Source organism: Rissa tridactyla, chromosome 4 (assembly GCF_028500815.1).
Source record: "Rissa tridactyla isolate bRisTri1 chromosome 4, bRisTri1.patW.cur.20221130, whole genome shotgun sequence".
NCBI classification, from domain to species: Eukaryota; Metazoa; Chordata; class Aves; order Charadriiformes; family Laridae; genus Rissa; species Rissa tridactyla.
Window position 1 is genome coordinate 16,515,193 of NC_071469.1, and position 14,703 is coordinate 16,529,895.

General features: G+C 39.7%; 1 protein-coding gene across 7 annotated transcripts in view; it reads left to right on the top strand.

Annotated features, from left to right (window-relative positions):
• The window catches only part of KCNC1 (potassium voltage-gated channel subfamily C member 1), a 134,519-nt gene that overhangs the window by 110,315 nt on the left and 9,501 nt on the right, over positions 1-14,703 (top strand). Inside the window, exons 3-5 of one of the 7 annotated variants that reach the window (XM_054199068.1) lie at positions 1,386-1,399; positions 3,886-4,030; positions 6,028-6,164. In XM_054199068.1, the coding sequence (XP_054055043.1) occupies positions 1,386-1,399; positions 3,886-4,030; positions 6,028-6,164 (296 nt within the window). Of the gene's footprint in view, positions 1-1,385; positions 1,400-3,841; positions 4,031-6,027; positions 6,165-6,845; positions 6,939-14,703 lie in introns of those variants that run through there. The other 6 variants (XM_054199072.1, XM_054199066.1, XM_054199069.1 and 3 more) reach the window with 6 other exon arrangements.

Sequence of the window (14,703 nt, forward strand, 5' to 3'; positions counted from 1 at the left end):
ACATCTGAGGTAAGAAGGGTAGACCAGGAACTTGTTTCTTGGCAGCTGTTGGGGAATGGCAGTGTTTGCTTAAGGGAAGAGGACTGGGGTGACTTTCCTAGTGCAGGAGCCACTTCTGTACAAGTGCCACATTTCCAAGCGTAGACTGAGGTCAGTGAATATATCATACAATTATTTCCACTGATACTCTGAATGCCAGATGCAGTTCAAACAGGTGGAGATTCAGTACCAAATTCTAGCTTATAATCAAAACCAGCAGCACTAGTGAAGTCACTATGACAGTGTGCAACCATTTGCCATGATAAAAGAGATGAGCCATGTAGCAAGTACACGGGCAGTCTCTACTGTGCTTCTCCACAATAAGCAGACTAATGCAAAATCCAGCAGTTCTCCTAAGTTTTTGTTCAGAATCTCCTCCCCCCATTTTGAAATTCAGCGTTTGCTTAGAAACACCTGAGGCATTTTAATAGTTCTTTTCTGCAAACGGAGATAGATGAGACAGGAAAAAAAGAAAGTGGAAACCATGCAAATGAGGTAGTTGTGAAACAAACAACTCACCTGGGATACCTGCTGAATACTTTCTTTAGCCTCTCAGCCAATTCTCTGCAGGAGAATGTTTAAAGCTGGTGCAGTTAACTAGATATTCACAGATAGGACAATTATGGAGATAAGGTGCCAAGCTGAGAATCAGAAGATTTTGTTGTAAATAACCTCCTACATAGCAGTGGGCAAGTCACTTCACTGCATGGTAGTTTTACCCATCTGTAAAACAAAAATGATAAAATTGACTTTTCTTCATGAAACAGAACCCAAAGAACAAAAATTGCTGTACAAGCCTAACTCAGATTATGCTAGCAGAGGTGGAAAGACTCATGTAAATTTGGTAGGCCACAATCAAGCCTTAGAAGTTTTAAGCACCTAGTATTAGTCATTATCGGTGTAACTAGACTGGTAGTCACCAGACAGTAATGGTTTCAGTAGTTTTGATTTATCTGGAGTTCTCTCAAACCCAAGGTAAATCTTGGAAAAACCAAACATGCAAATTGAAACTTGACAAATCAACCTAAAATAACATCACTTCATTCCATTGTTAGACCTCATTCCTGAAATTTTTCAGCATGCAGATCTGCTAATGAAAACAATGGAAGCTTCTAACTGTGGGCTGATGACATCAGTGATGTTTTCTTTATTCCCACGATAAACTAATCACATATTAAATATTATGTGATTGCCAAGTCCTACCTTCAGAGAATTAGGTGCTGCAGACAGTGATTTGGAACACAACTACTCTACTTAACACTTATATACACCAGCAATAGATGTAGTCTTCTGTGCTCGTGATCTCTGCTTCCTAAATATTTAGCAAAATTATCATTGTGGATTAGCATTGCTATCTGGCATGCGATCCTTAAGGCATGGCCCCATGCAGGGAATATTCATGGCACATTAGTAGGACAGTTCAGTGATTCGTCCACATGTCCAGCTACTCCGTTTGCTTCCTAATGAATAGAAATAAAATAATGAGGTTGTGGATTTTCAACAAGAAGTACAGAGAAAAATTCATCAGTGCTAAGGGACCCTGAAGAGACTGCAAGAGCAAGTTCCAGCTCAAGTTGCTAGGGATGTATAATGCAATTTAAGAAATTAATTCCGAGAAGGTCAATTTTCTTGTCATTCAAGCACAACAGAGCCTGCAAGCTGCTTCCAAAAGGATTGATCCTCGCTGTTACCAGTGTGCAGCCTGACCCACAACAACTCCGCTCAGGAGTGTTTTGAGCTCCAGAAATGGACCAGCGCCCTCTCCATCACTAACAGTTTAGTTTGCAAACCCAGGCTCAAGTGTAGCAACGGGAGTCTCAGAGATTTCAATGCAGAGCTCTGCTGACACAGCTGCCTCCATCATTTCAGGATTAGAGCCCTCAGTTTGTAGTAGTAGAGGCTTATGAAGAAACCCAGTTCTTTACTCATCCCCATGAGGACAGCAGCTCTCCCCAAACACAGTAAAGTGATTTTTAAATCAACAGCTCAGTACCTGCAATGTCACGGTTACTATGGCAGCCGTGCCAGGTTTTTGTGCAAAGAATGGTATTAAATAGCAGTGAGTATTATGAACAGAAAGGAACTGCAACCGTCAGCACAACCTTAACACTTTAGAATCCTATTGAAAGTAATGTTTACAAGTATTAAAACGCACCTCTAGCTTCTACCAGTTTTTCAAATGTATTGAGAAACCTAATTATTTCATTGCTCTCCAAAGTGTTACTACTTCCCTCTTTCGGGAAATAATTGGCTAATTCTGCACAGAGAAGAAAGGTGTCAGAGCTGAGAACTGCAGAAAAGGCTGTTTATGTTGTGCCAAACAAGGGACGTCTAAATAAAAGAAAAGTAGAGGCATAGAATGCAATTACTGGTGCATGGATAGATGCATAGTATGTGTCACATACATCTGTGTGCATTTGTGTGCGTGTGTGCAAAGCAACAAATATAACTTGAAAAGGCTTTTACCTACTACTCATCTATGTTGTCCATCTGAAACCAGAGGATCAGAACCATATCTCCAAACCCTAACTAATGTATTTTTTCTTTTGGGCTTGTTTTATTACTTGGCTTCAAAACCATTGAAAAATAAATGACAGTATCATGTTGCGTTCAGAACAAGGCATTACGTGAATCTGGAAGGGGCACTGAAATTAAGTGTATCCATTGAGTTTGGTTTTCCTTAAAGACTTGCAGGAGCACCCATTGCCTTACAGTGTCTAGGTAATAAGCATTGTGCAACCGAGGTGTAGGATGCTGCCAATATCACTCAGTTAACATATCTCAGCATTGTGAAACTTCAGAAAGCACATTTTGACTTTTTTCCTCCCTTCAAACAAAATACTCATATCAAGCTGTGCCATATTTCGAGTATATTCTCAATACGCTAATTTGCACTTTAAAACCCTAAAATAAATCCTACACTAAATAGCACTTTAAATTGTTCTATAAATGTCAAACAAGTCACACAGAGAAAACATACTATTCTCAGTCTATCCTCATGGGAACGTGTGTAGCAAAATGGGCAAATCTGACAATCTATTTTCATGATTTACAGCCAAGAGTAAATTTTACTCTATTTTCCAAATTCATGGCCTGCTGTAGTGTTTTCTATATGTAGTGTCCTGTGCTGGCATTGCAAATACTGTATGTTTCAGAGCAGAACATCAGAAAATGGATTGCCTTTTTTAAAATCCACATTCTGCTGTCGTATTTCCATATGTGATGTACTCTGTGTGTCTAATACGTGTACAGCCATTCTGCATGACTGATACTGGAAATGCTATAAAACAATCTGGGTAAATTTGGGGAGGGGAAGAGCAGGAATTTTCCCCTTAGTAATATTGCACACAGGTATAAATCAGCACAAACAGAATATACTCAAATACTAAAACACAACTCACAGTCCACTGCCTCTCCCAAGCTCTGAGTGACAGTAGGCTTCATGACAAACAGGTCATTCATGCACCATCCGATGTCATGTAAATACATAATATGATTTCTAACCGCAGTCTTCTGCTCGCAGGACTAGGAACCAATGCACGCCTGTTTCTGAAACTGCCCCTCTATGTGGAAGTACAGGTGGCTGCTGTTACACCTAACGCGATCACGTTTTGTTTCTCCTCCCACTTAACAGACTTTGTTTTATTTTGGTGCAGTGCACATGAATGCAGTGTCTAGGACAGATGTGCTACCTTTTATAGTGTTGCTATAGAACTCTTTAGCTGTGAACCCTTAATTTGCAGCTGGAACTCTAATAAACAGTGCATAGTGTTTCAATAGCCTTTTGCTTATATGTTTGAAGATTCGAAACTGAATGGTGAGGTGGCCAAGGCGGCGCTGGCAAACGAAGACTGTCCCCACATAGACCAGGCTATTACGCCTGATGAGGGCCTGCCCTTTACCCGCTCTGGCACTCGGGAGAGATATGGACCCTGCTTCCTCTTATCAACCGGGGAATATCCCTGCCCGCCTGATGGAGGAATAAGAAAGGGTATGTAGCTGGGGTCCTGTAACCATGTAGTTAGCAATCGTTTTAAATAAATAAGAGAAAGTCAGCTGTAGTTGTAGCACGCAATAGTGCGCTTGCTGTAGAGATGCACGTTTGGGCTGGAAACCACCACCTGATGTCTGCATTTGGAGTTTCTAACCTATTTCTTTCAGAAAGAAAAGCCTGAGGAGCTGTAACTACCCCATGCAGCTATGCTAGGCAGTTGAGTCTTCCACCCCAGCTGGTGCAGTAAGCTTTAGTGGAGAATGCTCTACAATGTCCTTAAATTAGCCCATCCTCCAAGGAGAGTCCAATTAACATTTCATAGCAATGAAGGTTTGCCACTTGGAAAGCTCACAGATCTTACCAGATTCTGAGGAGCACGGACTTGCAGGTGGCCGACAAAAAAAGATAAAAAACAAAAGCAAAATATCCTCAAAAAATATGAAGTGATTATTCGGCTACCTTAACAGAGCACTAAAAAAAATTACTTGGATATTCATAGCTGTTTAGTTCAACAGAGAAAGAGAAGCATACAAGAACATCTGTTAGCACAGGTGTCTTACAATTGGAAAATAATTCATCTAAAATCACTTTCCTTTCATAAATAAATCATTACTAGTTAGTTTCTCAGACTTCTGACAGCTACAGATCTCTCAGAAGTAACTGTGTTTTAGTTTGCTAATGGTCAGAATAACATATTTAGCAACAGAAGTCGAATCAGATGAAAAAAACCTTCCCATCTTAAAATAGGCTGTTTTGTTTAAATAATTTAACATGAGGAAACCATACAAACCAAAATTAGAGTTACATATATATGCATTAAAGTTGATAAGGAATGGGAAAATTGGAAAAGAAATCTCTTCAAATCAGTGTTTATCACTGGTGTACTGTATATAGTATATGATATAGTCAATATTTTAAAACTGCAAAGATTGTATGATGTAACCATACACTGAGTATGGAGTATAGAATTCCCATGTGCCATTGTATGATGGGCAATAGTTATAGTAAATGCCAGTTATAGATAGTGTATGTATTTATAAGTTTAAAGCTTATCATCAACAAAGATATAGTTGGACCACAAGACTTTCATATGAAAGTATATCCTCTAAAATTTACCTTTGTAGCAAAGTGTTTTACTTGATTCTGTATTGGATAAGCATTGGCCGCGTTCATTCAGCCTGGGCGAGTTCGGGTGGTTCCAGTGGATCAGGGGAACACTCCAAATGGCACATCCTTTGGGATGAGGAATGTATGGTTTTCACGATGCACTGCAACCGCCTCTCGTTACTGAATGAAACAGAGGCTGGTTGGCTAAAGAGTAATATACGTCAGCATATTGTTGGCCTGTTTGAAACACGTTGAGAGCATCTTAATTGTTGTTCCAACAGAATTTCATCCATAGTTTGTGCAACTCTCTGTACACTTGCTGAGCTGTTTACGTGCATGTTTGAAAAAGAAGGGGGGGGTGGGCGGGAGGGAAACTGAATGCATGCAATTATTTTCTTTTTCTTTTTTTTTTTTTTTTAAATGCTGAGAGCAAAGGAGTAGTATCTCTATAGCAACACAATAAATTCTATGGATTTTGCTGCCTTTCCCCCCTCCCACCCCCAAAGATACCACACACCTTAATTTTGCCTGAGGTCAAAATGCATGAAGTAGAAGGGAGGGGTATGGGTGACTGTATGACGGAGACATAGAAAATCCCTCCCACTGATTCTTTTTTTTTTTAGGGTACAACCATGTTGCTGCCTGTAGGATCAATTACATAGCCTGACCATCCTTGACAAATGATGATTTTTTTTTTTTTTTTGATACATATATTTTTTAAACTGGTTCTGTACTTCAAAGGCCTTCTGAGTCTTGTTGCAAGCGATACTACTCTCGGCATGTCCATGCATGCAGATGCTATTGAACTGGCTACAATGTTGACCTCATTCTTAGTCCATTCTGTCATTGATCCAATGCTGTACTTTGCATTTTTCTTTTAAATGAAGGTTACGAAATGTCACGGAGCCTTAACAGCATAGCTGGCATAAGTGGAAAAGCGATAGGATTATCCTCAGTGTCTGCGCCCTACAGCTCTCCTAGTCCAGTGAGACGTTCTTGGTCTCCCATCCCATCTATTTTGTAGCATGGATCAGTAGCAGAGAATGGTCTAAAAAGCTTTATTTTCAATTAGCCTATGCTATGTTGCATAAAATCCAGGTGACTAAGTCTGAAGATGCAATGTCTCACAGTAGCACCTGCTGGGAATGGTGTTACTACTGATGCTAGGTGACAACACTCCTAAATAGCACTCAGATGACAATAGGCAGGCATTTATGTAGTACTGGTGGGCCATACACGCTGCATGGTATCAGTACATAGGATGAAGGGTAGATGCACCAGATAGCTTCCTTCCTGGTGCATCCTGCTAGTATATGCTTATTTTGGCTAATGGTGGATCTACTGGCTCTGTATGGAATGGGTTAGGCATTTAGTCGATGCTGAAACGTGCCAACGATGGAAGATTTTGCTTTTCTCAGGATATTTTTGAGCCATAGGAACCCTGCAGGAGTTTGAGCAAACAAGCACAGTAGGATGAAACTTTGCATGGGCGCCTATTTTAAGCTGAAAGCAATACTCAGACACACTGTAGAGAGGTCTCAGTCTGGCTGACTGCATGGGAAAAAAATCCTGTTGAAGAAGAATATGGCTGCCTCTGCATGTAGCTATTTCACTTTTTCCTCCTTCCTTTAAAACTAAGATGCCAAGCTTGATGTGAAAAGCGCAGGGAAGAAGCTCAAGTACTGATTGTATTCTTTACATGCAGATCTTTGCAAAGAAAGTCCAGTCATTGCTAAATATATGCCAACAGAGGCAGTCAGAGTGACCTGACAAGGCAAGATGGAGATGAACATTGATGGCTAATAAACATCTGTGTGGAACTGTGCAGGCATAGAAGACCTTCTCATTTGGACAAAGTTAACTCGCTCCATGCAGGTTTTACGGATGATTCTTTGTGGTTTTGGAGTTGTACTAGAGATGCAGGCTTTTTCTACGGCCAAAATGTAACAAAACTGTAGAAGATTTTTTCTTTTAATCTTTTTTTTTTTGTTCCATAGCATGAATTGCATGAAGACAAAAATTAAAAAAAAAACAAAAAACAACAAAACAAACAAAAACCAAGAAACACTGCAAATGTATGATTAAGGAGGAAAAAAAGCAAAGTTATATATTTTCTTTCAAAGCTCTTTACTTTTACATACATTGTTGTAGCCAAAATGTAAAACATTATAAAACTGTACATTTCTTTGCTATGGATCGCTTCTTTTTGTATACAAGATACAGAGTAATGGTTTTAAAAAGTGCAATCAGGCAGTCATCGGTCATATTGACCACGCCTTCACAGTTCATCACACCAACATGGAAATCAAGAACTTTTAATCCAACTAGAAGTGTATAAAAATAAGAAAAACTTCTTCCTGTCTGTTTTTGTTGGCATGCTTGTGACACATGGGACCTTCCTTCGGACCTGACAGTAACAGCTGGTCTAGATTTAATTTTCCAGCTCTGGTTATGTTGTATTTTATTGATGTATAGATCAAACGTAAAGACCCTTCATAAATTGTTCATATTAAGTAATCAGTATGAATTTTAAACAAAAGAGGTGTTATTTTAAAACTGGGACTTATAGTACAAAATCAGGAAAATACTCAAGTATAAATCGTCTCAAAGTCTAAGAAACAAGACAACAGCATTGTATGCAATTTAGTACTGAGTAAAATGCATGCACAATGTTATGCAAAACAATTCTAGCATGAAATAAATTTTGTATCATGGTTTCAGTGCCTGCTGTATAGTGTAAAGGGGAATCCTTTTCTGAAGCGATCAGGGGTTTCCAGAGACTTGCTTCTAAAATCTTGAATAAATACAGTGTTCTCAACAGAAATGTAGGAGAAAAGCTTGGTATTGCTTTGGTTCTACAATGCTAATTTTGGTTAGTAGATAATAAATGAAGCCTGCAAACACTTGATACAACCAATGTCTGAAGAATTCACATCATTAGTAATTTTAAGAGGGAAGAATAAAAAACCCTATAATTATCTAGGTATCTTCCTTTTCCCTTCTCAACAATAATAAAAGTTTGTCTTTTTAGCTGATTAAATGAATTCAGTTTTTCTTACTTCTTTGGGCCCTGTCCTTCACTTGTTCTTCACTGAGCAACGGCAATCCACCTGATATGAAACTTTGAAAGAAATCCAGGTGTCCAACTCGCACTTTATTTGCCACACAAAACATGCAGCAGTAAGAACCAAGAAACACAATGGGATTAAATTTCATTTTAGATCCTACAAATGACAAATATGGACTATGTGTCAACAGCAATCTAGTTGCTTGAGCATTTTTGGTAAAGTACTTCTGTAAGGAAGGATACGCCTTTATCCTCATGTGAGAAGCTTCAAAATTGCTAGCAACCTTCTAGACAAGGTACGGCCTCTGCGACTACTGATGAGAATGGAAATGTAAAGGAATAGCAACCCTACGGTCTGGAGGAGGTAGAGATTAACCCCCCAAAACCAGAAGAAACACTCATGGCTCCGGTAAGTGCTAAATTAAAAACAGAAAAACAACTGCAGCTGGACCTTGTCTTCACAAAACTCTACTCCAAAAAGGAAAAATCAAGGAAGACCTCAAGCTGTTTTTAGGAATAGAAGAAAGGCCGATAATCCGAATTTGTATGTAATTAGCAAACTCCTTTGTAGTCCTTGATGTCGCATTATGTACTTGATTTCTACTTCAGTTGACTATCCTTTCTCACAAGAACTATTTTTCTCCACTGTTTCTATGCTGTTGTTCTCAACTGACAAAAGGGCAATTTCTTACCTCCAGAGGTAAAATCCAGGTTAATCCAGGATCCAAAAGTTGCCTAATGAACAACATTTCCTCTTATAATGTATTAAGAATCCAGAAATAGATTTATCTGCCCCATTTTTTATTTAACACTAACTCAAGGGCCCAGCGTGAAGGCTGCTCAAATTCTCCATTACCATAAGGAATACTAATGATTCTGCCCTGTAAATCTCACATAGGTCTTCCCCTTTCACTGCGCTTTGCATATATATGAGCCTTAGCTAACAGGTTGGGTACACAGGCCCTAAGGCAATTGTCGTTCTGTGCTACTTTTTACATCTACCAGTCCCTTTTTTCGTTTAGGTACTCAGCTTGGCTTATTCTGATTTGAGGTAACCGTGTCTTTTGGGTGACTTTTATAAACCCTTCAGAAACAGAACAGTGCTTCCCACCCATTGCCCCTTAGGAGATGCTCTAAAGCTTAAGGTCCATCTGACCCGAGTTCTCCTTGCACAACAGTGGCAGTTCTGACAACACAGGGAAAGAGGGAGACAACTGGAAAATTTCAAGAGCTGTTGCACCAAGTCCTAACACTGAATCCCAAGAGAAATTTACCACTTCATCCCATCTGCCTTACATTTAAGGAGCTTTCGCTGGAGTATTATGATTAAAACATTAGTTCCTTCAAGCCTGCCCACTCCCACCACAGGGGGTATATATCTTGATTAAAGCATTAAAACTACACATGTGGCTAGATTCTGACCTCAGGCTTGCAATAATGCCACCAACTACTTCTGACTTCACACCATGAAGAGCATAAGCTTAAGCATTAGCTTAGTGTATAAGCATAAGAGCAGAAGCACGTTCTGTAGTTCAGTTAACACTCTGCCCATTTCCTGCTGGAAATGAACATCCAGGTTTCTTCCTCTGCAAACTCAGATTTCAGCAATGGACCCCCAGCTATAGGACCAAATGCTTGTCCTTCATCTGACCCACTGGCAATTAGTGGTTTATTACTTGCTAACATTGAAAGCACACCTCAACCACAACTTCCACACACATAGCTCTTCCTCTGACTGCGTGAAGGTACTCGTTTTTTCTGGACCAACCTGACGTGTGAAACTGTCTCCACAACTACGATTTCAGACAGCAAGGATCTGAGAAGTGGTTTCTGTTCTCTCAGTCCAGCAAAAAACTGAGCTAATACCACTGTGATAACAGTCAAGAGCAGCAGTCATTAATCTGGATAAAGTGATTTTTCACATAAATTGCCTTCTCTCTCCTTAAAGTTTCAGGGCTAAAAAGAAAATACATCACTGAAACAAATGGCTACTAGGACAAATGAGCAGACTGAAATACAGAGGAGAGCACGCAGGGCTAAGGCAAGGGCATTCAGAAAGGAATTGAGCACAGAGCTTCTTGTGAAAAAGATGCCCTGAAGAAAAAAACAAGTGCAGTTATTACCCTGCCACTTTGCATATCCTTTTCATAGTTTCAAAACAAGGCAGCCTACCTCTCTCTGCCTTCCATATATACCCTACAAGCAACTTTGTCTCGGAGCTCGTACACAAACTAACTTCATTTAATGAAAATGTGCTTAAATTATGCAGGTTATTTTTAAGTCACTCACTTAATTTGGTTTGGGTGTAAAATACCTGTCTGTTCGTAAATCCCGAAGTCTCTGCATTCACCTGGGATTGTAGGTGCAACATTTCTCTCTTAGGGGAATAAAAATGCTTATTTGCAGTCAAGAACAATATTTGAATGAAAACTGAACTTCAAGTTAGAAAACGCATCAAGAACTGCATCTCTTGACTTTCTTTCCTTATCTGACAAAGCAAATGCTTTAAAACTAAACATTTATCTGCCTCCATGGGAAAATATATTTCCTGGTTCAGGCTGACAAAGCCAGGCTTTCAACCCTCAATGAATAATCACTTGAGCATTTAAAAAACATTATGCAATTACATAGGTTCAAACATCTCCAGGTTCTAAAAAGTGCATGCTCCAAGGCTTTCATTGTTTTCTCTACTGCCCATGGAGCACAGGTTAAAGATTCCTTAGTTAGCAAAAGGCAAAGTATTGCAGTTATATTAGCTCAGATACCACTCTAAGGTACAGCTTCTGGACCCAAAGGGCTTAGCAGGGACAACACAGCCTATGCAGAGGCTGCTGACCGTTGAGTCACACCAGCACGAAGAGGAGATATATGTCTTGAGCCCAAGCAAATAAGCTCAGTAGGAGCAATGCTTTGTGGTGGCAGTGTCAGTGCAAGTGGGTGACTGGAGAAGAGGCGGCAGTAGCACAAGAGGTGGGAAATGTGGAGAAGGACACAGAACGCTTCTGGAAAATGGGTTACGCAAGTAGGAGGGAGGAGAGCATATGAAGAAACAGTAATCAGCAGTGGGGGAAAAGAGCAGCAAGGAGAGAGGGAAGCAGTACCAGTGAGGCTTACCTGAAAAAACCTCAAGGACCACTAGCCTAGAAGGTAGAGCCTTGTCCTGGGACTTGGGAGACAGGAATTTTATTCTTGGCTCTGCTGTGGACATGCTGGGTTACCTTGGTTGGGCCATTTCAAATTTTTATGCCTCAGCTTCTGTTTCTGTGACATTATCCCCTTTTTAAAGTGTTCTGAGACCAAAAGAGTAAAAGCAGTATTTAAGTAGGAATAGTTATTATAATCCATCTACTCACAATCAAGGCACCAGAGGAGTGAAGCATCTCTCCGTTACTTAAAAGATGCCATGTTTCCTTGTCTGCAGAAAAGCACAATGCCCCTATAGGAATCCCTTTTCTTTTGCATTTTAAAGCAGAGGATTATTGTGGAAAATGATTAAGCACCCACACAGTTACAATGACAGAGCATCTTCATTACTGATTGGCAACTCCTCTGCTGCCCTAATTTAGGTACCACGTCTTCATTGCATTCAGTCAGTAAAAACAAAACAAAAGCTAAACTTGTTTGACATTTGCAGCAAAAACCTAAAATCATGTCAGAACATTAAAAATCTCCCAATTCTCGGCCCCACTTCTAAATATAAAAAAAGAAAAAAATGTAAAAATGCAGAGTTTTATAGCAAAGCATTCACATGCGCTTGAAAGATTACGATGACCAGGGGTATTGGAATCATATTGAACTGAAATTCTGCAATTTCCACTAACAAAGCCTTGATCCCTGAACTGCACAGACAGAAATCCCCCTAAGATTGCATTGTATCTGAATAACAAAGTGGTCCATAGGCAAAGCAACCTGGAAATAGATGAGAAAGATGAAAATGAGTTGAGAGACTAGCCAACACAGGAATTTGACTTAGATTCGACCCCCTCCCAACCTGCAAAGGCTCATCTGAAAATGAACTGAAATCCAACATGTTGCAAAATAAAAATGCCTGAGGAAGTTTTGCAAAATAAACATCACCTCTGAATTTTCTCATGCCCACAGACAGCTTTTATTCAGGAATAATTACTTTATTACTCTTGTTTCTAATCAAGCTGAAAAATGTGTTCTCCCAGTAATCTATCACTCTCCCCTAAGGTAACGCATGGCTCATCCAGGTCACGATTCAAATACAGAGACCATTTTCATTGCTGAGTATTTTCAGTCACGTACTCTCTTTCCATGTTCTACAGAGGCATTAATGAGTAAAAACTGCCTCTGCATTAAAAACAGGTGAATGCAGAGACAACCGACAGATGAATCTGAATGAAATGCACAAACAGCTAAAGAATGTGCCTTACTTCAGTCCCTTCAACCTCTAAACGGGTTACAAAATAACAATGGCTTCACACACAGTTTCTCCAAATTAACTTCAAAGCCACATATGGTAAACACCTCCCTTTACAGGTATTTTTTGGGACATTCATCCAACAGAAGGCCATTTTCACACAACCAAAGCACTTTAATTCAAGGCTATTAAATCATTCTTTCTAACATGGAGCAAAATATGTAAGACCAGCATTCAGGAATTAAGAATAGCACAAAAGCTAGAAGAAAAGAACAAAGCATGTACTACCTTTCTTTTTTTTGCATGTAAATCGACACTGGTACATCAAAAGTCCAAATGTCCAATTATTTTTGTGTCAGCCAGTTTTCAGCAAATTCAGTGTAAGCTCCACTTTTCTATTGTGCACATTTTTAAGCGTAATCAAAACCAGAGAAGACAATTCTCTACCACAGAGTCCATCCATCCCCAGCCTTTGGGAAGCAAGACTTGTGCTTTCTGCTTCAGTATTTTCTTCTTCCCTTTTCAGAATTTTCAGATGCTCTGGTAGTAGATAACAGAAGTGTGACTCAAATACTGATGAAAAACTAGAGCTTTTTTTAAGAAAATATCTAGCTAAAAGAAAAAGCACAAGACTTGCCACATGCCATAAAAATATCAAAATTGCTAAGAGAACACAAGTGACTTTTTGGTGAAAACATAACATTGCAGTTTCGGTGTCAAAGACCTGTCATCACCTTGATTTCTAATACAGGGGAAAAAGAAGTGGAAGTCACAAAATTACTTAAGTCTTGTTTAAATCAGATCCAGAGTTCATGGAATTCAATAGAAAAAATAGTTAAATATTTGGTTAAGTGCTGGACTAGGTCAGAGGCCTGATCTAAAGATTTTTGAGACTGAAAGACAGATGTTGCTGTTCCAACTGAAGAGAACTGGAAATTTCAACATGTCCTATGAATGAGAAAGAAAACCCACTGGAGGTCAATAATTCATACTATTATTAATAAACAGTGGGAGAGGGGGAACAATAACATCCAAGAAGCAGAATAGCTTGTCCCTCATCTCACTCCCACCATGCTGCTATCCGTATGTGACTATTCAGTCTTCAGGAGCTGTATCTTGAATCTGTCTTCCCCCTCTGCCCTCTTTTTCCCCTATGTTTTAGCTGACTACGTCAGGCTCCCTACTGCCATTTATTTAAAGGTTTTCCTATGGTCACTTTTCTCCCATACAATCAAATGATCTCCTTTGTCTGTTTTCCATCCTCAAGTCTTATGACTCAAAAAATGTCATATAAAGCAAAATTAAATCACATTCTTCCCCTCCCCCTCAATTTCCTTGTGTTCAGCCATGTAGCCAAGCAAAACCTCCTGTCACTCATGCAGAAGTGACCTTTATGGCAGTTGCAGATGGCAAGAACTAGTTAGTCACCAAAAGGACTGACAACATACAGATAGGGGAGGGAAGCCAGTGTCATGGAAGAAGTGGCAACTGGGAAAACGGGAAGAAAGGCAGGACTGAATTTTTCTTTCAAATGAACACTCTTCAAATACAGGGTCCGGCATTGTAAGCATCAGGTCACTCAGGAATGCTACACAAAGTCAAATAACATCAGTGACTGCCAAGTGGCCTAAACAAATCCTCCAAGAGGCAGAAGCTTTTGACACAACACGCATATCTTCCTACCAACATTCTTTAAAATGGAACAAGAGCGTCTTGCACAGGTGCACATGGAGGTCACATGAGTAACAAGTGCAGATCTCCTAGGACTTCAGACAACAGAAGCACACAGAACAGCTTCCTTCTCCCCCACCACCCAAGAGCCTGATGGGTCTCTGGACTGAATGGCAACAGTTTCCAACGTGTTCTCCAGCAAAGCTGTGATATTAAGTTCACCTCTTCCCCCTCATGAATGTCAGCTCAATGGCAGGTTTGCTTATTTTCAGAAAATGGGAGGGGAAAGCAGCTGCACAGACACTTGCTTAGCTTGTTACAGTGTTCCAAATTACAAATTTTGTCAGTTTATTTGCATCTGAATGTGAAGGCAAAATGCTTACCTAAAAGGCTTTTTTTTGTTTAGCACTGAAGACCTGTATAAAGAAGTCTGTCTCTGCA